General features: G+C 47.9%; 2 protein-coding genes across 2 annotated transcripts in view; one reads left to right on the top strand and one right to left on the bottom strand.

The window, feature by feature from the left end:
- Positions 1-8,220, top strand: ndufaf3 (NADH:ubiquinone oxidoreductase complex assembly factor). Its single transcript, XM_080183951.1, has 5 exons — positions 1-126; positions 4,079-4,268; positions 5,018-5,084; positions 5,695-5,795; positions 7,950-8,220. Exons 1-5 carry the CDS (start codon positions 17-19, stop codon positions 8,046-8,048), a joined length of 567 nt encoding a protein of 188 aa, XP_080040077.1. The 5' UTR covers positions 1-16; the 3' UTR covers positions 8,049-8,220.
- A 595-nt stretch (positions 8,221-8,815) lies between these two features.
- LOC145339485 (inosine-5'-monophosphate dehydrogenase 2-like) overlaps positions 8,816-27,369 on the bottom strand; it is a 31,007-nt gene continuing 12,453 nt past the window's right edge. The window contains exons 9-14 of the mRNA XM_080183954.1: positions 24,206-24,277; positions 14,217-14,360; positions 12,120-12,264; positions 10,749-10,892; positions 10,566-10,649; positions 8,816-9,538 (exon numbers count right to left, since the gene is read on the bottom strand). Of these exons, the coding sequence (XP_080040080.1) occupies positions 9,517-9,538; positions 10,566-10,649; positions 10,749-10,892; positions 12,120-12,264; positions 14,217-14,360; positions 24,206-24,277 (611 nt within the window). The 3' untranslated portion in view covers positions 8,816-9,516. The remainder of the gene's footprint in view (positions 9,539-10,565; positions 10,650-10,748; positions 10,893-12,119; positions 12,265-14,216; positions 14,361-24,205; positions 24,278-27,369) is intronic.

Genomic DNA, 27,369 nt, shown 5'->3' with positions numbered 1-27,369 from the left:
CCGAAGAGCATGCGCAATGGCGGCGGCGGCGGCTCTGTGTTGCCGGTTCGAGTCCCGGCTCTGGCTTTGGTCGGCCCTGGGAGCGGGGGCCCTGGGAGAGCAGGCCCGGTCCCGGAGCCCCGTCAGGTGAGTGCAGCAGCTTCAGCGGCTCGGGAAGAATTTGCTTTATTTTTAGCGCCTGTTACAACCAGTACTGACCCTCCGACAGTGCGGCACTCCCTCGGCACTGACCCTCCGACAGTGCGGCACTCCCTCGGCACTGACCCTCCGACAGTGCGGCACTCCCTCGGCACTGACCCTCCGACAGTGCGGCACTCCCTCGGCACTGACCCTCCGACAGTGCGGCACTCCCTCGGCACTGACCCTCCGACAGTGCGGCACTCCCTCGGCACTGACCCTCCGACAGTGCGGCACTCCCTCGGCACTGACCCTCCGACAGTGCGGCACTCCCTCGGCACTGACCCTCCGACAGTGCGGCACTCCCTCGGCACTGACCCTCCGACAGTGCGGCACTCCCTCGGCACTGACCCTCCGACAGTGCGGCACTCCCTCGGCACTGACCCTCCGACAGTGCGGCACTCCCTCGGCACTGACCCTCCGACAGTGCGGCACTCCCTCGGCACTGACCCTCCGACAGTGCGGCACTCCCTCGGCACTGACCCTCCGACAGTGCGGCACTCCCTCGGCACTGACCCTCCGACAGTGCGGCACTCCCTCGGCACTGACCCTCCGACAGTGCGGCACTCCCTCGGCACTGACCCTCCGACAGTGCGGCACTCCCTCGGCACTGACCCTCCGACAGTGCGGCACTCCCTCGGCACTGACCCTCCGACAGTGCGGCACTCCCTCGGCACTGACCCTCCGACAGTGCGGCACTCCCTCGGCACTGACCCTCCGACAGTGCGGCACTCCCTCGGCACTGACCCTCCGACAGTGCGGCACTCCCTCGGCACTGACCCTCCGACAGTGCGGCACTCCCTCGGCACTGACCCTCCGACAGTGCGGCACTCCCTCGGCACTGACCCTCCGACAGTGCGGCACTCCCTCGGCACTGACCCTCCGACAGTGCGGCACTCCCTCGGCACTGACCCTCCGACAGTGCGGCACTCCCTCGGCACTGACCCTCCGACAGTGCGGCACTCCCTCGGCACTGACCCTCCGACAGTGCGGCACTCCCTCGGCACTGACCCTCCGACAGTGCGGCACTCCCTCGGCACTGACCCTCCGACAGTGCGGCACTCCCTCGGCACTGACCCTCCGACAGTGCGGCACTCCCTCGGCACTGACCCTCCGACAGTGCGGCACTCCCTCGGCACTGACCCTCCGACAGTGCGGCACTCCCTCGGCACTGACCCTCCGACAGTGCGGCACTCCCTCGGCACTGACCCTCCGACAGTGCGGCACTCCCTCGGCACTGACCCTCCGACAGTGCGGCACTCCCTCGGCACTGACCCTCCGACAGTGCGGCACTCCCTCGGCACTGACCCTCCGACAGTGCGGCACTCCCTCGGCACTGACCCTCCGACAGTGCGGCACTCCCTCGGCACTGACCCTCCGACAGTGCGGCACTCCCTCGGCACTGACCCTCCGACAGTGCGGCACTCCCTCGGCACTGACCCTCCGACAGTGCGGCACTCCCTCGGCACTGACCCTCCGACAGTGCGGCACTCCCTCGGCACTGACCCTCCGACAGTGCGGCACTCCCTCGGCACTGACCCTCCGACAGTGCGGCACTCCCTCGGCACTGACCCTCCGACAGTGCGGCACTCCCTCGGCACTGACCCTCCGACAGTGCGGCACTCCCTCGGCACTGACCCTCCGACAGTGCGGCACTCCCTCGGCACTGACCCTCCGACAGTGCGGCACTCCCTCGGCACTGACCCTCCGACAGTGCGGCACTCCCTCGGCACTGACCCTCCGACAGTGCGGCACTCCCTCGGCACTGACCCTCCGACAGTGCGGCACTCCCTCGGCACTGACCCTCCGACAGTGCGGCACTCCCTCGGCACTGACCCTCCGACAGTGCGGCACTCCCTCGGCACTGACCCTCCGACAGTGCGGCACTCCCTCGGCACTGACCCTCCGACAGTGCGGCACTCCCTCGGCACTGACCCTCCGACAGTGCGGCACTCCCTCGGCACTGACCCTCCGACAGTGCGGCACTCCCTCGGCACTGACCCTCCGACAGTGCGGCACTCCCTCGGCACTGACCCTCCGACAGTGCGGCACTCCCTCGGCACTGACCCTCCGACAGTGCGGCACTCCCTCGGCACTGACCCTCCGACAGTGCGGCACTCCCTCGGCACTGACCCTCCGACAGTGCGGCACTCCCTCGGCACTGACCCTCCGACAGTGCGGCACTCCCTCGGCACTGACCCTCCGACAGTGCGGCACTCCCTCGGCACTGACCCTCCGACAGTGCGGCACTCCCTCGGCACTGACCCTCCGACAGTGCGGCACTCCCTCGGCACTGACCCTCCGACAGTGCGGCACTCCCTCGGCACTGACCCTCCGACAGTGCGGCACTCCCTCGGCACTGACCCTCCGACAGTGCGGCACTCCCTCGGCACTGACCCTCCGACAGTGCGGCACTCCCTCGGCACTGACCCTCCGACAGTGCGGCACTCCCTCGGCACTGACCCTCCGACAGTGCGGCACTCCCTCGGCACTGACCCTCCGACAGTGCGGCACTCCCTCGGCACTGACCCTCCGACAGTGCGGCACTCCCTCGGCACTGACCCTCCGACAGTGCGGCACTCCCTCGGCACTGACCCTCCGACAGTGCGGCACTCCCTCGGCACTGACCCTCCGACAGTGCGGCACTCCCTCGGCACTGACCCTCCGACAGTGCGGCACTCCCTCGGCACTGACCCTCCGACAGTGCGGCACTCCCTCGGCACTGACCCTCCGACAGTGCGGCACTCCCTCGGCACTGACCCTCCGACAGTGCGGCACTCCCTCGGCACTGACCCTCCGACAGTGCGGCACTCCCTCGGCACTGACCCTCTGACAGGGGGTTGTTTTGACAAACTGGAGGCCTGTGACCAGCCGTGTGCGCAGGGATTGGTGCTGAGTCCACTGTTACTTGTCATTTATATAAACAATTTGGATGAGAAGCATGGTTAGTAAGTTTGCCAATGACACCAGGATTGATGGTGTAGTGGACAGTGAAAGTTATCTAAGATCACAACATGATTTTAATGAACTGGGCCAGTGGGCCAATGGCAGATGGAGTTTAATTCAGATAAATGCGAAGTGTTGCATTTTGCTGAGACAAACCAGGCCAGGGCTTATACTCTTAGTGGCAGAACCTTGGGTAGTGTTATCAACAGAGAGACCTCAGGGTGCAGATATAGAGTTCCCTGAAAGTGGCATCACAGGTAGGCAGGGTGGTGCAGAAGGTGTTTGGCACACTGGCCTTTATTGATCAGAATACAGGATTCGGGATGTTATGTTACAACTGTACAAGACCTTGGTGCAGCCACATTTGGAGTAGTGCATAAAATTCTGATCACCTTGCTATAGGAAGAAGGTTATTAAACTGGAAAGGGTGCAAAAAAGATTTGAAAGGATGTTAATGGGATTGGATTGTAAGAAGAGGCTATAAGTTTTTTCCCTGGATTGTGGGAGGATGAGTGATGACCTTATTGAGATTTATAAAATCTTGAGGGGCATAGATAAGGTAAATAGCTAAGCGCTTTTCCCTAGGGTGCAGGAATCCAAAACTAGAGAGCATAGGTTTAAGGTGAGAGGGGAAAGATTTAAAAGGGACCTGAAGGGTAACTTTTTCACCCAGAGGGTCGTGTGTGTATGGAATGAGCTGCCAGAGGAGGTGGTAGAGGCGGGTACAATTACATCATTTAAAAGACATTTAGAAAGGTACATGGAAGGGAACGATTTAGAGGGATATGGACCAAACACAAGCAAAAGGGCCTAGTTCAGTTTAGGAAACCTGATCAGTGTGGATGAGTTGGGCTGAAGGGCCTGTTTCCGTGCTGTATAGCTCCAGGACTTGTTATGTAGAAGGTGAGGTACCTGTTTCTGGTATCAATTCCCAGATTTGATTCTCTCTTTCCAGGCAAACCTGTCGAGGTTACAAGATGACTCCCTCAGACGATGAGCTGTACCAGCGCACTAGAGTGAATGTTCTGGAGCGCGAATCCCGTGACATGTTCATCGATGCTTACAGCAAGCATGGCTTCACTATTAATGGGAACCGAGTCTTTGGTCCGTGTGCAGTGATTCCACAGGCATTAATCCAGTGGAATGTGAGTGTTAAATTGGTCCTTGAGGAAATTGATCTTCTATAGAATTAATTCCCCCAAAATAATAGGTTTTAAAGGATTTCATAGGAAATGAATACACGATATCATGAATATTAACCATGTACACTTCATGAAACATTCACTCCCAGTTTGTAGAGAATTCATGTTATTCTCAAGCATGTGGTTTATAGTTAATGGGTTGACTGTCTTGCTTCTGAAGCATCACTCATGATCATTCTGCCCTTTAACAATCCATCTCATTCATATTACCTCACCTGCTGCTGCAAACTTCAGTTTCAACAAGAATCACTTTCCATGTTTGTGCCTGACCTGAGCAGCAGTCGAGGTATTCTCATTGTGCCAGTTACAGAAATTGAGGGATTCTTCATGTGTAACTAATCCTCAGAGAAATCCCAGCCTGGAAACAGGCACCCTGATAACTCACACTCAGCCAATCTGTGGCTGGGGCTCAGTCAAAGCACTGACTGAATCCTTTTCACTAACTGGATATTTTGAACAGACATTTGAGGGCCAAAGTTAATGTAAAGAATTAACCCAAAGTATGTTTTTAGTTTATTTCTCAGCTGGAGTTGTGTTTGGGAGGGTTACAGGTGGCTTTGCCCTTTCTGATGGGTGGTTGCAGTTGAGGCAGTGGCTCAGGAGATATTGCGAGGGAGAATTGGGGTGCAGTAGTAAGAGATGAGAATGGGACTGGAGGGGTTAACATTGTGTTTTGTGTTCTCTCTATCTAGGTTGGAAGTTACAAAGACATCAATGAGGACAGTCTTGCTCTATTTTATATGCTGGAACCGAAAATAGGTGGGAAATGTTACATTACATCGGAAACTGAGTTAAAACACTGCAGCTCAAATGATAAGGCAGGTTACATGACCTTGGTCTGTAGTCCCTTTATTATAGAAGGCTGATGGTTTTTGGGACCCCACGCTCGGTATATGCTTTACACACAAAGATAGTCAATATCTTTTCCCAAAGATGGGGGAGTCTAAAACTAGAGGGCGTAGGATTAAGCTGAGAGGGGAGAGATACAAAAGATACAGAGGAACAATTTTTTGACAAAGAGGATGGTGAAAGTCTGGAACAAGCTGCCAGAGGTAATAGTAGAGGTCGGTACAATTTTGTCTTTTAAAAAGCGTTTTAGACAGTTACATGGATAAGATGGGTGTAGAGGGATATGGGCCAAACGCGGGCAATTGAGACTGGCTTAGGGGTGGCATGGATAGGTTGGGCTGAAGGGCCTGTTTCCGTGCTGTAAACCTCTGTCACTCTGGAAACACAGGGACTGCAGCGGTTTAATAAGGCAGCTCACCACCACTGTCTCAAAGGTTATTAGGGGTGCCGATAAATATTGGCGCAGACAATGCTTACAATCTGTTTGATGCTGCTTTAGCTGCATTCTGTCGTTTTGCAGAGATTCTGGTTTTGGGGATGGGTGACAGAATCCAGAGACTGGATCCCAAACTGTTGGTCTTTATGAAGAGCAAGGGGATCGCTGTGGAGGTACAGGACACGGTGAGTGAGGCAGCGCAGACACAACAATGCAGCAGCAAAACAGTACAAATAATTCAAACCAGAAACAAAAAAATGTCCTCAATTCACACACACTGACTCTCACTGGGGTACGGGTCCCACACACACTGACTCTCACTGGGGTATGGCTCCCACACACACTGACCCTCACTGGGGTACGGGTCCCACACACACTGACTCTCACTGGGGTACGGGTCCCACACACACTGACTCTCACTGGGGTACGGGTCCCACACACACTGACTCTCACTGGGGTACGGGTCCCACACACACTGACTCTCACTGGGGTACGGGTCCCACACACACACTGACTCTCACTGGGGTACGGGTCCCACACACACACTGACTCTCACTGGGGTACGGGTCCCACACACACTGACTCTCACTGGGGTACGGGTCCCACACACACTGACCCTCACTGGGGTACAGCTTCCATGTGTTTCTGTGTCTTATTTCATTTGCAGGCTCGAAGGTGTGAATCTACATGACTGGTGGCTGTGTTAACGTAGTAATTATACCTGCCACTGCCTTCAAGCCTGTCTCTGTTGATGATCTCAGTAGTCATGAAGTGGAGATGCTGGCATTGGACTGGGGTAAACACAGAAGTCTCACAACACCAGGTTAAAGTCCAACAGGTTTATTTGATAGCAAACGCCACTAGCTTTCGGGGCTTTGCCCCTTTGTCAGGTGACTGGGGAGCTCTGATCACAGGGCATATAAAGGCACACACTCAGTTTACAGAATACTGATTAGAATGTGAGTCTTTACAGCTAAACAAGTCTTAAAGGTGTAGATAATGTGAGTGGAGAGAGCATTAAGCATAGCTTAAAGAGATGTGTATTTTCTCCAGACAGGACAGTTAGTGAGATTTTACAAGGCCAGGCAAGTCGTGGGGGTTACAGATAGTGTGACATGAACCCAAGATCCCAAGGGCTGTCCTTACATGTGCGGAACTTGGCTGTCAGTCTCTGCTCAGCGACTCTGCTGTCGTGTGTTGTGAAGGCCGCTTTGGAGAACATTTACCCGAAGATCAGAGGCCGAATGCCCGTGACTGATGTGTTCGCCAACAGGAAGAGAACAGTAAACGGTCAACGTTGTCTACCTGATACGCTGCAAGAAAGGATGTCCTGAGGCATGGTACATTGGGGAGACCATGCAGACGCTACGACAACGGATGAATGAATACCGCTCGACAATCACCAGGCAAGACTGTTCCTTTCCTGTTGGTGAACACTTCAGCGGTCACGGGCATTTGGCCTCTGATCTTTGGGTAAATGTTCTCCAAGGCGGCCTTCATGACACACGACAGCGCAGAGTCGCTGAACAGAGACTGATAGCCAAGTTCCGCACACATGAGGATGGTCTCGACCAGGATCTTGGGTTCATGTCACACTATCTGTAACCCCCACCACTTGCCTGGGCTTGCAAAATCTCACTAACTGTCCTGTCTCGGGTCAATACACATCTCTTTAACCTATGCTAAACGCTATCTCCACTCACATTGTCTGCACCTTTAAGACTTGATTAGCTGTGAAGACTTGCATTCTAATCAGTATTCTGTAAACTGAGTGTGTGCCTTTATAAGCCCTGTTTGTGATCAGAACTCCCCACTTACCTGATGAAGGAGCAGCGTTCCGAAAGCTAGTGGTGTTTGCTACCAAGTAAACCTGTTGGACTTTAACCTGGTTTTGGAGACTTTGTACAGTGATCTCAGTGCCAGCCCAGTGAAGGTATTATTGGATGTGTTATCAGGTGGTCATTGTGAGGACAGGCTTCACACCGTAAGACACAGGTGTACAATTGGCCACTCAGTCCATTGAGTCTGCTCTGCCATCCAATCATGGCTATTTTTCTCATCCCCATTTTCCCTGTCTTTTCCCCATAACCCTGATCTTCTTATTAATCAAGAATCTGTCTGTTTCTGTAAAGACAGTCAATGACCTGGTTTCCACAGCATTTGTGGTAATGTTCCAGATTCACCACTCTGGCTGAAGAAATTCTTCCTCATCTGTTTTAAAGGTTTCTCCCTTTTGCCTGAGGTTGTGCCTGGCCCAGTGACACATGAAGCTTATTGTTGGTGCTGAGATTTACCTTTCCATTGTGTGCCCAAGCTAATTCCTCTTCTTTTCTTCACAGCCAAATGCATGTGCCACCTTTAACTTCCTTACAAGTGAGAAAAGATGCACAGCAGCTGCACTGATTCCTCCACACTACATTTCCAGGGAGCTGGAGTAACTCACAGCAGTGTGTAAAGAATCTATCGGCTGGAATAATTAAACTCTGTTTGTGCCAACAGGTTGTTGATGATGTTTTGTTTCGTGGTGGGGGTGCACTTCACCATGCTGCTTTTTCTAGATCCAATTCTGTCATTTGAAAATTAAATTTTAATATTAGTGGCTGATCCCAATTCCTGCTTCTGTCTTTTTCTGTCCCAAATTTCTCAGCTCCTAAAGCAACTTTGTATAAACTGAGCTGAGTTCATACATTAATGTGCTGTGACACAGGCTAATCCCATCCTCATCCCTCACTGCTTCCATTCCTGATGAGGAATGGAGAACAGGATTGGTTAGGGAAGGGTTTGGGTTTAGTGTAAATTGGAGTGCAGAATGTGTTCTTACATTCAACTGTCTGAAGCCTAAAAATATTGAAAATCAATCACTTTTGTTCAACCAATTGAAATAAAAACAGAAATCACAGTGAAACCTCATTTCCTCCTCTGCCCAAGGTAAAGGCACTGTTCCAATGAAATATCTGATTGCTTCTGGGATTAAACCAGATGTAGGCTATTTGATTGTGGAAACAGCGTAACAGGAGTTTGACAACACAGGGTGGGACTGACAGGGTCACTGTGTAACAAACTGAACTGACTAGTTTTACCCTCAGCATCCCACACACTAACTATGGCACTTGGCCCAGAATGTGAGGGGTGGGGAGCAGGGGCAACAGGAGACCAATGCTGGGGAAAGGGGTTTCTGTTTCACTTGTTTAATCAGGAGGAGACCTTTCAGTCAAGTTGTTCTTTATTCTTCACACAGGAAATTGCATTCAAGTTTTCCTGCCTGAAATTTAATCAGTTTGGGAATATTTAAACTACAATCAGAACTGTGTCTAAGACACTGAATCAAGAATTACACAGCCATCCCATCTTTAAAACGAATGCTATTTCATCAGTCATTCTGCAAACATTGATCTCCTTTTCAGTTTCCCGGATACACGTCCTGATTAAATTGCATGAAATAACCGTTCCTCGATGCTTCAGAGTCAATATTTAAATGGCAGATACCAAGGAACTCGTCACAGTAATAATCTCAGTGTTAGTGTGCAACCTTAGAACAGAGTACAAAGACTCCAGTTGTGCAAGGGCTGGAAAATCCAACACAAACTGACTTAGTAACACTGACAGTGACATCAAAGTGCCACAGCCAGTAGCACCTTTCAAAGGTGTTGGTTACATTATGAAAAACACTGTCATTCCACTTTAACAAAAATAAAAGGCATTTGGTGACAGTATCTACACAACACAGCAACCCAAGACATGAGACATGCAGAATCAAACAGCGACGGTGTGAATTCCAGAGTCCCATATCCTCTCCCATTGCTTCCCTAGATGGATTTCACGCTGACAAAAGGTTGAAAATAAGACTTCTGGAAATTTGGCCGGAAATGATCAACAAGAAACAATCTTGGATCCAGACTGGAATTTCTAGAAAAGTCTCTTCTCATATCTGAAAAAAAAAGTCACTCATTGGTCCCAGATACATAGATCATAGAACCCTACAGTGCAGAAAGAGGCCCTTCAGCCCATCGAGTCTGTAATGAACACAATCCCACCCAGGTCCTACCCCCATATCCTACATATTATACCCTCTAACCTACGTATCCCTGGACACTAAGGAGCAATTTCTTAGCATGGCCAATCAACCTAACCCGCACATCTTTAGACTGTGGGAGGAAACTGGAGCACCTGGATGAAACCCACACAGACACGAGGAGAATGTGCAAACTCCACACAGACAGTGACCCAAGCCAGGAATTGAACCCAGGACCCTGGAGCTGTGAAGCAGCAGTGCTAACCATTGTGCTACCGTGCTACACATACCCAGTAACTCCTTAGAGTCTGATCAGATCACTGCAGATTGGGGCACTTGTTTTTGCAGCTGTTTCATGTCCGGAGGTTTAAATACGTTACTGAATTGGAGAGGAGTTGAAACAAAAACTGTTAGAAATCCTATAGAGATGTGTGTAGGAGGGGAGATACACAATGTCAACTAAAACTAAAGGACGATCACTTGTCCAAGCATGATGAAGCTAGAGTAAAAGAAAATTAGCTTTGAATATTTCTCATTGAAAACCTCCCAGTTACACATCACCCCAAATGGTCACATTACAAAATTCTATGCAACTGGAGTAGCTAGAATTTGTGTTTCTGAAGCACTCTTATAAATTTAACTGGTTGCATGATTGCTCTAAGAGCTGGTCACCTGATTTGAAGGTGGTCATTAGGGTGTTTCACAAACTGTTTAGTTTCAGTTTCTGCTGTGTGCAGAGAATATTTTTCAATAAACCTGTTGTGTGTTACTGTGAATCTGCACATGCAAACCACATCTTTGTACAAAACTCCCAAATACAGTTAGTATATTACACTTTGTTTCCACTGTTCCATCTGTTTAGAAAGTAAATTACAGTAGGAGAAACAGGGAGGGACTAGCACCAGCTCCATCAGGAATGAGGGCAAAGGAGGACAATACTTACGAGTGAAGCCCATGAACACCGCCTTCCATTTGAGCACACAATGTTCTCTTTTCAAATTTCAGCTCCCCCGAATACATCATCGCTCTAAAAACAGCAGAGAGTCAATCACTGGCACCATGTCATAGAAAGAGGGTGAAGAGACAGGGAGAAGAGGGTGAGGAAGCAGGAGTACAGGGGTCGTACCTGAGCTGTGACAGGCTCTTGGCTCCAATGTCTTGGCAACCGTGTTGGATTCCAGCAATCAGATAGGGAACAAATTTGTGAATGGAACCTTTGTCCTGGATGGCACCTGATACACCCTGAGCCACTTTAATCTTATCTGACTCACTGCAAGAGGAATTACTTTGAGTTAATCAGTACACAATGCCACTTCATACATGTACATGTACATGTACCATAACAACACCCAACCTGGAGGAATATTCTGATCCAGCTTCCTCCCCTTCAGGGTAAATCATTCAGGCACTTCTATTCTGACAACCTAACAATGAGTCTTTACTGGGGGTCATTCCAGAAAAACAATCAGATTTATTACACTGATTTCCATAACCTGTAGGCAGACCTGAACTTTTGATCTCTGGATTCACACCAGTAACCCTGCTCCCTTTTAAACCATTAACCTCCCACCAATGAAACTCTGCTGAGTCTCGTGGGCAGGTGTGAACCAGTAAAGGTTCATTTCTGATGCAAATTTCTACCTTCTTCAGGAGATACTGAAGTCTAAAGACAATATTTTGTAATCTTGTGAAATGCAGTAACTTTTTTTGTCCAAGTTGAACATTGCAAACAACACAAGTTACACACCAGAACGATAGGGATTGGGACAGCTTGATCTTAGGTTCGGACATAGCTCGGCACAACATTGAGGGCCGAAGGGCCTGTACTGTGATGTCCTGTTAAAATAAAGAACATTCAGCCCATCGAGTCTGTACCAACTCCCCGACAGAGCATCTTACCCAGGGCGTCTTCCTGCCCTATCCCCAGAACCCCACACATTTCCCACGGCCAATCCACCAAATCTGCACATTTTTGGACTGTGAAGAAACTGGAACACCCAGAGAAAACCCATGCAGACATGAGGAGAACGCGCAAACTCCACACAGTCACTCAATGCCAGAATTGAACCCAGGTCCCCGAACTGAAAGGCAGCAAAAGTATAAATATTACAATAAAAAAAAACTACAGGTGTTGGAGATCTGAAATCAAAATTGAAAATGCTGGAAAACCTCAGCAGGTCTGGTAGCTTCTTTCTATGCCCTGTTTATAATCAGAATTCCCACTCACCTGACAAAGGGGCAAACTCCAAGAACTAGTGTCATTTACTACCAAATAAGTCTGTTGGACTTTAACCTGGTATTGAGATTTCTTACTGAGCTTCTGAGGAGAAACAGAGTTAACATTTCAAGTCTGGATGTGTCCGTCTGAAGGAGTCACAAAGGCATGAAGCATTGATGCTGTTTCCCTCGACACAGCCAGACTCAGAGGTTTCCAGATACTTTCTGCTTTTATTTCAGATTAAATAGATGTTGACAGACAGAAATACATATTACTGACCTAAAGTAGCGGTTTTGACTCCCCACATGCTTGTCCATTGCATCCAGGGAGCCCATTCCTCGATATTTCTTTAGCCTCACTCCGTCTGTGAAGAAATATTCACCAGGGGCTTCGCTAGTGGCAGCCAGCAGCGATCCCATCATCACTAGAGACAGGGGAGAAGAATCAGCAACAACCTGGAAACCAGAGAGAACTCCCCTGCTCCACCACAACATTCTTACAACACTGGGAAGCTAGAGAGGAAATTGTGGGTCCCCTAGCCAAGATATTTGAATTATAAATAGATTGGAGGGTGGCAAATGTTGTGCCTTTGTTTAAAAAGGGCTGCAGGGAAAAACCTGGGAACTACAGGCCAATGAGCCTCTCATCTGTGGTGGGTAAATTGTAGAAAGGTATTTTGAGAGACAGGATCTACAGGCATTTAGAGACACAAGGACTGATTAGGGACAGTCAGCATGGCTTTGTGAGTGGAAAATCATGTCTCACAAATTTGAGTTTTTTGAAGGGATAACCAAGAAGGTAGATGAGGGCAGTGCAGTTGATGTTGTCTACATGGACTTCAGCAAGGTCTTTGACAAGGTTCTGCATGGTAGGTTGTTGCATAAGGTTAAATCTCATGGGATCCAGGGTGAGGTGTCTAAATGGATACAAAATTGGCTTCTTGACAGAAGACAGAGAGTGGTTGTAGAGAATTGTTTTCAAACTGGAGGCCTGTGACCAGCGGTGTGCCTCAGGGATCAGTGCTGGGCCCACTGTTATTTGTCATTTATATTAATGATTTGGATGAGAATATAGGAGACATGGTTAGTAAGTTTGCAGATGACACCAAGATTGGTGGCATAGTGACAGTGAAGAAAGTTATCTTGGATTGCAACAGGATCTTGATCAATTGGGCCAGTGGGCTGACAAATGGCAGATGGAGTTTAATTTAGACAAATGCAAGGTGATGCATTTTGATAGACTGAACCAGGACAGGATTTACTCAGTTAATGGTAGGACATTGGGGAGGGTTACAGAACAAAGAGATCTCGGGGTACATGTTCATAGCTCCTTGAAAGTGGAGTCACAGGTGGACAGAGTGGTGAAGAAGGCATTCAGCATGCTTGGTTTCATTGGTCAGAACACTGAATACAGGAGTTGAGATGTTTTGCTAAAGTTGAAAAGACATTGGTAAGGCCAAACTTGGAATACTGTGTACAGTTCTGGTCACTACTATAGAAAGGATATTATTAAACTAGAAAAAAATGCAGAAAAAGTTTATTAGGATGCTACCGGGACTTAATGGTTTGAGTTATAAGGAGAGGCTGAATAGACTGGGGGTTTTTTCCCTGGGGTGTAGGAGGCTGAGGGGTGACCTTATAGAGGTCTATAAAATAACGAGGGGCACAGATCAGCTAGATAGTCAATATCTTTTCCCAAAGGTAGGGGAGTCTAAAACTGGAGGGCATAGGTTTAAGGTGAGAGGGGAGAGATACAAGTGTCCAGAGGGGCAATTTTTTCATAGAGTGAGAGTCTTCTGGGGTCTGGATGAGTATATGGGATTTAATGGGATTGGGGAGTTAGAGATAGTTCTATGGCCTGGTAGGTATGGATGCAATCAGTGCAACTTGTGGGCCGAAGGGCCTGTTTGTGCTGTAGTGTTCTATGTTTTAAACTTGGATTGTTTTCACTGGGGTGTCAAAGGGTGAGGGGGGGACCTGATAGAGGTTTACAAGATTATAACAGGTTTGGATAGAGTGGATAGTCAGGGTCTTTCTCTCAGGGTCGAAGGGTCAATTACTCGGGGGCACAGGTTGAAAGTGAGAGGGGGAAGTTTAAAAAAGATGCAAGGGGCAGGTTTTTCACACAGAGGGCGGTGAATGCCTGCAATGTGCTGCTGGAAGCAGATTCTGTAACAACATTCGAGAGGCACCTGGATAGATACATGAATAGGCAGTGAATAGAGGGATAGGGACCACACAGAGGCATCTGTGTTGGCACAGACTTGGTGGGCCAAAGGGCCTGTTCCTGTGCTGTACTGTTCTTTGACACCAAATTAATTCAGAGAAAACCAGAGGTTTGCCTTTCCTGTCTCTCTGTGGTTAATGATTCACTCACCGGTCGACGCTCCCAGTGCCAAGGCCTTGGCAATGTGGCCAACAGTCTGAATCCCGCCGTCTGCGATCACCGGCACTGAGAACCTCCTTGCGTACTCTGCGACCTTGTAAACAGCTGTGGCCTGAGGTCTCCCCACAGCTAGCACTGGGGGAAAACAGGAAATCAATCAGTCCCCAGGTCATACAGTCAGATCCCTCAAACAGCTCAGAGTACAGTCACCACCCAAACTTGTACAATTAAACTCCCTCATTCTTGGCAAGGCCAGCATTTACCATTTTTTGCTAGATGGTGGATGAAGATGGAACCTTCCTGAAATACCAGTTTGTTGAGAGTTTTTTTTAATGTTTTGGGATTATGTTGATACTCTGTGCAGATAAAGAAAGCTGTGTGTGTTTGTTCAGGGTAATTAAACAGGAGACGATTTTACTAAAGATAGGTTGTCTGTGAGGGCTAAGAGCTGAAGGGTTATGGGTGTGGTTGCACTCAACTGCCCTCTGAAATGGCCTAGCAAGCCACTCAGTTCAAGGGCAACTTGAGATGGGCAATACATGTACCAGCCAGGTGTGCACACATCCCACAAATAAATAATTGGTTTATTTGCAGTGAGAGATTATGATGAGTTTGAGTCAAAAATAAAATCATTAGATCTCATTGAGTGTAAAGTAGAAAACTTGGTTTTACATGTGTTGAATTATAAAAAGGGAGCCCAGAGATGATAAGGAACTGTTACATCTTAAACAGGGAAAGAAATATTAAAGTTTATTGACTCAAAGGCAGAGACGAAATGGAAAAACATGAAAGATCTAAGATTCTATCGATTTGTAGTTAAGTTCAAAGAGGTATTTGAAGACAATGAAACCTCCGGGAGAAAGATATTTAAGGAGCAGTTATTAAATGGATTAGGAACTGGACAGCTCCTCTGCATGTCAGCTGTTGTGAAAATGTGGAGACAGCAGTCCAGTGTTAAATCAACAGAGTCTCTGTTTAGTTTGAATCTCCTTTTTGGAAGAAGTGTTTGAGAAGCTGGGAGGTATAAAATTAATAAGGTGACTTAATTGGATTGTTAATGGTTAAAAATCTATAAGGGGGAAGTTGCCAAAAAGGTAGTTTATTTGTATACTTTTGGCCAAGCAGTTTTTTGGGGATTGTTTGGTATGACTGTTTTAACTGTGTGACTTTAATCTTGTGTGCTTAAGTTTTTTTTCCATTTTAATAATTTTTGTTTTGGAATTCTAAAGGTGTTATTGGAATTCTATACTTTGGGGTCGGTAGCTCTTCATCCTCATTTTCACAATAAAGGAAAGGTTTATAATTAGTGACACAGACCTCACTCTGGGGTCTGCTTTGCTCAGTAATATCTGCTGTGGTTGTAACAGCTGATAATATTCAGAGTGCATCATTTCAGAGGGCACTTAAACAGTCAACCATATTTCTGTGGTTCTGGAGTCACACTGGAGGATGTGGGACAAGTGCCAGAAAATGGGATTAGTGCAATTGGTAGTTATTATTGCGCAGACTCGATGGGCTGAAGGGTCTTTTCTACACTGTATGACTCAATGACATGTAGGCCAGGCCAGGCCAAGTTGGCAGATTTCCATTTTTAAAGGACACAAGTGAATCAGATGGGTTTTTATTATAATTTATATTACATTTATTATAATTTATTAATTTATTATAATTTATATTTTATTATAATCTGACAACTTCATGAGCATTACAGATTAATTTTCTTATTACTGAATCTCTACATTGTTAGGAAGCAGAGGTAACTTAAAGGAACCTACATTTGTTTTGGATATTAGAAATAACGGATAGATTTAAGTGAGTTGATTTAGTTTCTGTTTAAGACTCATGTTAAACAAAGGCATTTGAAAGTTTTGGTTTCAACTCAAACTGTGTCTGTATTGTACGTTGAGTGTTTATGATTTGTAAAGTAAACAAGAGCTTAGACAAGGACTGGGCTGTTGCTTAGCAACCAGGGGTCACCTTTAAATTAGAAAGACTTTTTGAATTTACTTTTAACCCAGGGCAGTTGGAGTTGGTAATGAGAGAGAAGGCAGTTCAAAGCTTTGACAGAAGCAGAACAATGGAATACTGTGTACAGTTCTGGTCACCCTATTATAGAAAGGATATTATTAAACTAGAAAGAGTGCAGAAAAGATTTACTAAGATGTTACCAGGGCTTGATGGATTGAGTTATAAGGAGAGGTTGGATAGACTGGGACTTATTTCTCTGGAGTGTAGAAGGCTGAGGGGTGATTTTATAGTGGTCTACAAAATAACGAGGGGCACAGATCAACTAGATAGTCAATATCTTTTCCCAAAGGTAGGGGAGTTTAAAACTAGAGGACACAGGTTTAAGGTGAAAGAGGAGAGATACAAAAGTGTCCAGAGGGGCAATTTTTTCATGATATAGAGATGCCAGCATTGGACTGGGGTAAACACAGTGAGAAGGTGTTGTGAAACTTCTTACAATTTTTTCACACAGAGGGTGGGGAGTGTCTGGAACGAACTGCCAGAGGTAGGAGAAGAGGCGGGTACAATTTTATCTTTGAAGAACATAAGAACATAAGAAATAGGAGCAGGAGTAGGCCATCTAGCCCTTCGAGCCTGCCCCGCCATTCAATAAGATCATGGCTGATCTGTTGTGGCTCAGTTCCACTTTCCCGCCCTCTCCCCTTAACCCTTAATCCCCTCTCTTATCAAGAACCCATCAACCCGCATCTTAAAAATATTTAGCGAGGCAGCCTCCACCACTTCAACGGGCAGAGAATTCCAGATATTCACCACCCTTTGAGTGAAGAAGTTCCTCCTCAACTCCGTTCTAAACCGCCCCCCCTTTATCTTGAGGCTGTGCCCCCTAGTCCTACTGTCTTTTTTGAGCGGGAAGAGTCTCTCCACCTCTATCCTATCCATCCCATTCATCATCTTATATGTCTCAATGAGATCTCCCCTCATTCTTCTAAACTCTAACGAGTACAAGCCTAGTTTATTCAGCCTCTCCTCATAGCTCAATCCCCTCAACTCCGGTATCAGCCTAGTAAACCTCCTCTGCACTCCCTCCAGGGCCAAAATATCCTTGCACAGGTGCGGCGCCCAAAACTGCACACAGTACTCCAGCTGCGGCCTCACCAATGCCCTATACAGCTGCAGCAAGACCTCCCTACTTTTATATTCAATCCCCCTCGCTATGAAGGCCAGCATCCCATTCGCCTTCCTGACCACCTGCTGCACCTGCAAGCTGGGTTTTTGCGACTCATGCACAAGGACCCCGAGGTCCCTCTGCACCGTCGCCTGCTGCAGTTTTTCGCCACGTAAGTAATAGTCCTTCCTACCATTCTTCCTACCAAAGTGGACCTCCTCACACTTGCCAACATTAAATTCCATTTGCCATTTCCTGGCCCATTCGCCCAGCCTATCTAGATCCTTCTGCAGACTCTCCACACCCTCCGCACAATTTGCCTTTCCCCCAATCTTGGTGTCATCAGCAAATTTCGACACCCTACACTCGGTTCCCTCCTCCAGATCATCTATATAAATGGTAAATAGCTGAGGCCCCAGCACCGACCCCTGGGGCACCCCACTAGTCACCAACCGCCAATCCGAATAGCACCCATTGACCCCCACTCTCTGCCTCCTATTTGACAACCAATCTTCTATCCACGCTAACACCCTACCCCCAACTCCATGTCCCCTGACCTTCTGCAATAACCTCTTGTGAGGTACCTTGTCAAATGCCTTCTGAAAATCCAGAAAGACCACATCCACCGGCTCTCCTCTATCCACTGCCCTAGACACATCCTCATAGAACTCCAGTAAATTTGTCAGACACGACTTCCCTTTAATGAAACCGTGTTGCGTCCGCCCTATCAAGCAATTCCCTTCAAGATGCCTCGCAATTTCCTCCTTAATGACGGATTCTAACATTTTACCTACCACAGACGTTAAACTAACCGGCCTATAATTCCCCGCCTTTTGCCTGGCACCCTTCTTAAACAACGGCGTAACATTAGCCGTTTTCCAATCTTCCGGCACTTCCCCGGAATCCAGCGACGTCTGGAAAATAACCACCAAGGCATCCACTATCACCTCCGCCATTTCTTTCAGAACCCTCGGATGCATTCCATCCGGTCCTGGGGACTTGTCCACAATCAGCCCCTCCAGTCTGTCGAGCACCACCTCTCTAGTAACAGTAATGTCATTAAGACCCTCCATTCATTTAGTTAGTTATATGGATACAATGGGTATAGAGGGATATGGGCCAAATGTGGGTAACTGGGATTAGCTTAGGGGTTTAAAAAAAAGGAGCAGTATGGACAAGTTGGGCCGAAGGGCCTGTTTCCATGCTGTAAACCTCTATGACTCTAAGAAAACAAGTCCCAGCATCTAAAGAACCGGTTCTAGAAACAAGAAAATGAGAAGAGGTTCCAGGGAGACTGAAGTCAAAGGACAAAAGGGAACAGCTCATTGAAGTTACGATAGAGCTAAAAAGTGCAGAGCTGGTGAAACCCTAAAGTCGGTGACCTGCCCGCGACACATTAGTGTTCCACTGGCGGGCGGGTACCTGAGAAATTGTGTGGAATACAGAATGCAGGTGACAATTGAAGACAGGAGTGTACTGAAAGGAAATCTGAAATCCTGGAAGTAAATCCTTGCTGAAAACAGCTGAAAGTGATATTTGGAAGAAGATTCTAAGGCAGCTCTTTGAGGCTGGAGTTTGGAAACATTCGTGAGATAATCAACTGGGACTGTAACAGATGTGGGGGTTTGTCCAGGATTCAAGGAGAAAGGGAATGCTCATTAGTAATAATTCATTGGGGTACTTTGAAAAGTGGAAAGCAAATTCCTGGATGCTGAATAGTAAAGCTTGGTTTGGGATCTGTGAACCCTTTTAAAAGAGTAAGTGGAGATACTGAGGTAGAGGCCATAATAATTGGAGTTGCTGAGAGATGTACTGTAAGGATTGGATAGTCAGAGGCTATTTCCCAGGGCTGAAATGGTTGCTACGAGAGGACACAGGTTGAAGCTGCTGGGAAGCAAGTACAGAGGAGATGTCAGGGGTAAGTTTTTCACTCAGAGGGTGGTGAGTGAGTGGAATCGGCTGCCGTCGGTGGTGGAGGCGAACTCGCTGGGGTCTTTTAAGAGACTTCTGGATGATTACACGGGACGTAGTAAGATAGAGGGTTATAGGTAAACCTAGTAATCTCTAAGATAGGGACATGTTTGGCACAACTTGTGGGCCGAAGGGCCTGTATTGTGCCGTAGTTTTTTCCTATGTTTCTAAATCCAAAATGGCGTTGGAAATTGCTGAGGCTTTTCTAAAGATAGAAGAGCTAATTCTGATTGGCTACAGTGCGCTAACTGAACTGGCAGATAAACTGGAATAAGGATTTCCCTGCAGGGGTTTGGAAAGCTGAAATTGATGAAAGCATAGCAAACCATTTAAAATCTAAGGGTTGCTTGAGAGACCCTGTTCTTTGACAGGGGAAGCAACTGTATTGGCTAAAGTCCATTTGCAAATTAAAAAACTTAAATTGGAGGCAAAGGAAAACGAGAGAAAAATGGAAATGAAGGAAAATGGGAATGGAAAAGTTAGCAAGAAAGAGAAAAAGAGAGCGAATTCCAGTTTAGGATGCAGCTAAAAGAGACACTGAGCAGGTGAGCTTTATAAAACCTTGGTGAGGCCGCAATTGAGTATTGCGTGCGCTTCTGGTCACCACACTACCAGGATGTAGAAACTTTGGAAAGAGTGCAAAGAATGTTCATCAGGAAGTTGCCTGTTCTTGCAGGTGTTGGCGATGAGGACAGAGGCTGAGGGGAGATCTGATAAAGGGCTACAGAATAATGAGAGACAGACAGGGTGGATCATCAGAGGCCTTTTCCCCTGGGGGGGAGCGTGGCAGTGTCAATCACAAGGGGGCACAGGTTCAGGATGAGGGGCAGGGAGCGGAGTTTAAGGGAGATAAGCAGGGTAAGTTTTTCACAGAGAGTGGTGGGTGTCTGGAACGCGCTGCCAGAGGTGGTGGTGGAAGTAGGCACACTGGCAACGTTTAAGGGGTATCTGGAAGGAGACATGAATAGGGAGGGAAGAGGGGGGATACGGACCCAGCAAGACCAGAAGATTTTCTTTCAGTTTAGTTAGAAGCTTCTAAACAATATTCTTGAAACAGCACCGAGATTTTGACAAGAGAATAAATGAGGATTTATGAGATTGGAACTGTACCTACAAGTAACAAAAAGGGCAATCGAACCAGAGACTTAAATGGAACATTCTTTTCCAAGTTAAATATTTGAAGACAGGAAAGAAAGAAACACAGAAACTTCACGTATAGATTACACCGTTACAGTTATTGTCTGCGTTTTGGTGAAATCATTGTAATTATACAGTATTATACATAATTGTGAAAGAGAAATGTATGGAGTTATTTTGTTAGATATTTGTGATGTGGAAGTCACACCAGTTCATGGTTACGAAGATTTCTTTTGTCCAAAGGCAGAGGTGTGAGGAGGCAGAAATAGTTTTAAGTAATCTATGTTTGTCATGTTGGATATTAGAAATCAGGGATAGGTTTAAGTGAGTTGATTTCAATGTTTATAGACAAAGGGAAAAGGCCAGCTAGACTCATGTTAAACAAAACTGTTTGCTACAGAGGATTTGATTTCATTTCAAACTACCTGCATTATGCTTTGAGGGTTGTGATATGAAAAGTAATTGTGTGGCAATGTGAATGCACATGGCAATTCAAGACAGAGGATTACTGAAAGGACAGTTGGAAATCCTGGAAGTGGATCCTTGCTGAAAACAGCTGCAAGAAAGCATTGTTTGAAAAATTCTAAGGCAGGTCTTTTTGAGAGTGGAGTTTGGAAACACTCTCTCTGACTCCGAAACCATGTCTCACTATTGCTGCTCTCTGCCATGCCTCATTGAATGCTGCTGTGTGTGTGTGTGTGTGTGTGTTTGCGCACGTGCGTGAGCGAGTAAGTCCTATATCCATCTCAGATCTCTCCTGATATGCCACGCAGGGGCTATTTGGTAGTGACTAGCTTGGATGGTGCTTTAAGATGGCCCAAGATTCCTCATTCAAATATCATAAAATGTATTTAATTTTCAAATGTGAAAATATTGGTAAAGCAGGAACAGGTTATAATTCAGATCAAACAATATAACAATCACAGCAACAAACACAGCATGCTTTGAGATTCGAAACAGCAATCGTGCAACAGATTGTTCAAATGGATTAGAAATTACACACACAGTGTACAGCAGAGATCCAGCAGTCACAGGGTGAGAATCAACAGCCACACAGCAACCAGCCTGTCACTGTAAAAACTGCACAATACTCCCAGGACAGGTACAGCACGGGGTTAGATACAGAGTAAAGCTCCCTCTACACTGTCCCCCATCAAACACTCCCAGGACAGGTACAGCACGGGGTTAGATACAGAGTAAAGCTCCCTCTACACTGTCCCCCATCAAACACTCCCAGGACAGGTACAGCACGGGGTTAGATACAGAGTAAAGCTCCCTCTACACTGTCCCCATCAAACACTCCCAGGACAGGTACAGCACGGGGTTAGATACAGAGTAAAGCTCCCTCTACACTGTCCCCATCAAACACTCCCAGGACAGGGACAGCACGGGGTTAGATACAGAGTAAAGCTCCCTCTACACTGTCCCCATCAAACACTCTCAGGACAGGTACAGCACGGGGTTAGATACAGAGTAAAGCTCCCTCTACACTGTCCCCCATCAAACACTCCCAGGACAGGTACAGCACGGGGTTAGATACAGAGTAAAACTCCCGCCAAGCTTTCAAATGATCCCGGAACAGTCCAGACTATGTAGTATTCAGTTTAAATCCAGATTGCACCTCTCTCTCAAGGATTATCAGAAGGATTGAAAGTTTATTTATATCTGTGGCCATATCCCTACAGCATCTAGTGTGGGACCACGTACTGCAAACTGCAGCAGGGGGAGAGGATGGGTATAGAGGGATATGGGCCAAACGCGGGCAATTGGGACTAGCTTAGAGGTTAAAAAAAGGGGCAGCATGTTTCCATGCTGTAAATCTCTATGATTCTGATTCAAATCCCCAGCTCCAAGCACAAGAGTTCAGTCACTAACCTCAATCACACCTGCTACAAACAGCTGGGAGAGTCTAAAGCTTGATAAAAGGTGAACACTCAGCCCCAGGGGATGAAGCTAGGGGAAACTGAGCAACAGCTCAGCACAATAAACTGCCCCCTCCCCCAACACCCCCAGTCTAACAACCCCCACCACCCCATCCCCGTCTGACACCCCATACCAGCTCACGCACCAATTCATTGCAACCAGTCGTGTGTACTGGGGACATCAGTAATGAGAAAATACACTGAAAAATTTCCCTGCCTTGTCTACAGAGTACCCCAGTGAGGGTCACCGTGTGCGGGACACGTACCCCAGTGAGGGTCACCGTGTGCGGGACACGTACCCCAGTGAGGGTCACCGTGTGCGGGACACGTACCCCAGTGAGGGTCACCGTGTGCGGGACACGTACCCCAGTGAGGGTCACCGTGTGCGGGACACGTACCCCAGTGAGGGTCACCGTGTGCGGGACACGTACCCCAGTGAGGGTCACCGTGTGCGGGACACGTACCCCAGTGAGGGTCACCGTGTGCGGGACACGTACCCCAGTGAGGGTCACCGTGTGCGGGACACGTACCCCAGTGAGGGTCACCGTGTGCGGGACACGTACCCCAGTGAGGGTCACCGTGTGCGGGACACGTACCCCAGTGAGGGTCACCGTGTGCGGGACACGTACCCCAGTGAGGGTCACCGTGTGCGGGACACGTACCCCAGTGAGGGTCACCGTGTGCGGGACACGTACCCCAGTGAGGGTCACCGTGTGCGGGACACGTACCCCAGTGAGGGTCACCGTGTGCGGGACACGTACCCCAGTGAGGGTCACCGTGTGCGGGACACGTACCCCAGTGAGGGTCACCGTGTGCGGGACACGTACCCCAGTGAGGGTCACCGTGTGCGGGACACGTACCCCAGTGAGGGTCACCGTGTGCGGGACACGTACCCCAGTGAGGGTCACCGTGTGCGGGACACGTACCCCAGTGAGGGTCACCGTGTGCGGGACACGTACCCCAGTGAGGGTCACCGTGTGCGGGACACGTACCCCAGTGAGGGTCACCGTGTGCGGGACACGTACCCCAGTGAGGGTCACCGTGTGCGGGACACGTACCCCAGTGAGGGTCAGCGTGTGTGGGAGCCGTACCCCAGTGAGAGTCAGTGTGTGTGGGACCCGTACCCCAGTGAGGGTCAGTGTGTGTGGGACCCGTACCCCAGTGAGGGTCACCGTGTGCGGGACACGTACCCCAGTGAGGGTCACCGTGTGCGGGACACGTACCCCAGTGAGGGTCACCGTGTGCGGGACACGTACCCCAGTGAGGGTCAGTGTGTGTGGGACACGTACCCCAGTGAGGGTCAGTGTGTGTGGGACCCGTACCCCAGTGAGGGTCAGTGTGTGTGGGACCCCAGTGAGAGTCAGTGTGTGTGGGACCCATACCCCAGTGAGAGTCAGTGTGTGTGGGACCCGTACCCCAGTGAGAGTCAGTGTGTGTGGGACCCGTACCCCAGTGAGAGTCAGTGTGTGTGGGACCCGTACCCCAGTGAGAGTCAGTGTGTGTGGGACCCGTACCCCAGTGAGGGTCAGCGTGTGTGGGACCCATACCCCAGTGAGAGTCAGCGTGTGTGTGGTTTTGCAGCTAGTGGGAAGCCCTTTGCTGACCTCAGGCTTCACAGGTCAATCCCATCTGCAGCTTCAGACACCAAGTGAGAGATTAATCAGTCACAAATCACCAGCCTGAGGATAGTTTTATCTCCGGTGTTAGATCGGACTGTGGGGGGAGAGGAGGGGTGACATAGCAAATAGAAGCAAATGGTCAGTGCACAGCCAATCACGTTTCAGTCTCCAACACAACAGGCTTTAAAAAGCACTTACTAAAAGCCCCAGTGATGGTTGATGGGAGTTTGGGGCTGAGGGATTTAAAATCTGGAGGAATCCTGGGTGCTGCTATAGATCAGAGGGAGAGAGAGATGGAGATTACTACAGTAAGTTCCCAAGTGAGAGTGACAGGAAGCAGAGGGAGGGTGAGGTAGGACAGTCCTGATCACACTGCAATTGGCCATCTCATCATCACAACTCAACTTCAACACTTGCTGTCCTCCAAACCCCCTCCCCCCACTCCACCCCCAATCCAAAACCCAGGCTCAGACACCCCATCATTCTGCAGGCAAAGGTCAGCTTCCCCTCTGGTTACCCACTCACCCGCACAGGAATCACTCCTTCCATTCCACCAAAACCACTGATTTAGTCTCTCCTTAAACCTCTCTATGAAATATCCTGGCTTCCCCACTCTCTTCCATTACTGGGGGTGTTCCCACTCTCCCTGGGTGGTGGCAGTGGCGGAATTACAATCACCACGGAGACGGTACTTAGTAAACCACGGTGTCTACGGGCTGACCAATCCCTGTGTCTGGATGGATTCCACTCTAATTCTTTAAGAAGTGGCTGCGGAGGTAGTAGATTTATTTCCCAAACTCCCTGGATTCAGGAAGGTTTCATTCCATTGGGAGAGAGCAAATTCCTTTATTCAAAAAGGGATGGAAACAGAAAGCAGGAAAATATAGGCCAGTTAGCCCAACATCTGTCATAGAAAAAATGTTAGAAGTCATTATTAAAGGTGTTATGGCAGGCCAGGTGAAAAAATTCCAGGAAATCTTGTTTAATCAAATTATTCAAGTTCTTTGAATGAGTCACATGTATTGCAGAAAAGAGGGAACCTGTGGATGTACTGTACTCAGGTTTCCGGAAGGCTTTTGATAAAGTGCCACATCAATGGTTATTGCGGAGTGTAAATACCAATGGTGTCGAGGGTAGCATATTGGCATGGATTGGCTAGCTAACAGGAAACAGAGTTGGCATAAATGGGTCTTTTTCTGGTTGGCTGGTTGTGACGAGTGGTGTGCCACAGGGATCAGTGCTGGAACGTTAACTGTTTACAATTTATATCCATGACTTGGATGAAGGGACCAAAGGGAGAGTTGCAAAATTGACTAATGACAGAAAATTAGGAAGGAAAATAAATTGTGAAGAGAACGCAAGGAAGCCAGAAACAGACAGGACAGATTCAGCAAATGTTAGAGATCTGTCAAATGGGAATATAGTGTAGGAAAATGTAAAACTGCTCCTGCATGCTTACCATCAGTGTCTGGTGCACAAGGACACCCAGGTCCTACTGCACGCTCCCCTCTCCCAATTTACAACCTTTCTTGCTTTTGCTTCCAATGCGAGTAACTTCACATTTATCCAAATTATACTGAATCTGCCAATGATTTGCCCACTCACTCAACCTATCCATATCATTCTGAAGGATCTCTGCATCCTCATCACAGTTCACCTTCCCACCCAACGTGGGATCATCTGCAAACTTTGCCATGTTACATTTTGTTCCCTCATCCAAATCATTAATATATATTGTACATAGCTGGGGTCCCAGCGCCGATCCCTGTGACACCTCACTAGTTATTGCCTGCCAATTTGAAAAGCATCCATTAATTCCTCCTCTTTGTTTCCTCTCTGCCAGTTTTCTATCCATCTCAATACACTTCCCCCAATCCCATGTGCTTTAATCTTGCAATATAATGTCTTATACGGGACTTTGGCAAACTCTTTCTGAAAGTCCAATCATTGACTGGCTCTCCCTTATCAACTTTACAAGTTACATCTTCAAAGAATTCCACAGATTTATCAAGCATGATTTCCCCTTCATAAATCCATGCTGACTCTGTCAGATCCTGCCACTGCTTTCTAAATGCTCTGCTATAAAGTTCTTGATAATGGATTCAAGAACTTTCCCCACTATCGATGTTAAGCTTACTGGTCTATAGTTCCCCGTTTTCTCTCTACCTCGTTTTTGAATATTGGAGTGACATCTACTCTCCAATCTGCAGGGACTGTTCCAGAGTCTACAGAATCCTGGAAGATGATCACCAATGTACCCACTATTTCTACAGCCACTTCTTTAAGTACTCTGGGAGGTAGATTATCCGGCCCTAGGATTTATCCACCTTCAATCCCAGTTTTCCCAGCGTAATTTCTCTGTTAATATTAATCTCCCTCAGTTCTTCCCTCTCACTAATCCTTGTATTCTCTAACATTTCTGATATCTGATTTGTGTCCTCCTTTATGAAGACAGAACCAGAGTCTGTATTCAGTTGCTCGGCCATTTCTTTGTCCCTTATTATACATTCCCCCGTTTGTCTGCAGGGGATCTACCTTTATCTTCACCAACTGTGGCATGGCAGCACAGTGGGTTAGCACTGCTGCTTTACAGTACCAGGGACCCAGGTTTGATTCCCGGTTCGGGTCACTGTCTGTGTGGAGTTTGCACATTCTCCTTGTGTCTGTGTGGGTTTCCTCTGTATGCTCAGGTTTCCTCCCACATTCTGAAAGACGTGCTAGTTAGGGTGCATTGACCCGAACAGGCACCAGAGTGTGGCAACTAGGGGAATTTCACAGTAATGTCATTGCAGTGTTAATGCAAGCCTTACTTGTGACTAAGAATTAAAATTAAAGTTTATTTATTTCTCTTCACATATCAACATTAGGGAGGTTATGCTTCAATTCTACAGTGTTGGTAAGATCACATCTGGAGTATTGGCCACAGTAACGGTCTCCTTGCTTAAGGAATTGTTGAAAAAAGTTTATGAGACACATACCAAGAATGGGTGGATTGTCTTATGAGGAGAGATTGGATTGGAATCCACTGGAGTTTAGAACAGGAAGAGGCAAATCAAATGAAACATTTAAGATTCTGAGGGGTTTTGTCAGGGTGGAAATGGAGAGAACGTTTCCTCTTGTGGGAGAGTCTAGAACTTGAACCTTTAAAATATTTTTAAGGCGAAGTAGGTGGGGGGTGGAGGGGGGGGTGGGGGTGCGCCTGTCAAGGCTTGGGGGAAGGGAGGAATGTTGAAAGTGGAGGTGGGTGGGTGGGGGAGAGAAATCCTGATTACAAATAAGTCACCTGAAATGTTCCACTCAAGTGTCAGTGAGCAGTCAGAGTTTCAGCAAGAACTGAGGAAGGGGTGATGATAGTTATGGAA

Source organism: Carcharhinus amblyrhynchos, unplaced genomic scaffold (assembly GCF_965287045.1).
Source record: "Carcharhinus amblyrhynchos unplaced genomic scaffold, sCarAmb.v2.hapA scaffold_494, whole genome shotgun sequence".
Taxonomy (NCBI): domain Eukaryota; kingdom Metazoa; phylum Chordata; class Chondrichthyes; order Carcharhiniformes; family Carcharhinidae; genus Carcharhinus; species Carcharhinus amblyrhynchos.
The sequence above is the reverse complement of the archived record's forward strand: the minus strand, read 5'-3'. Positions and strand labels throughout refer to the sequence as shown.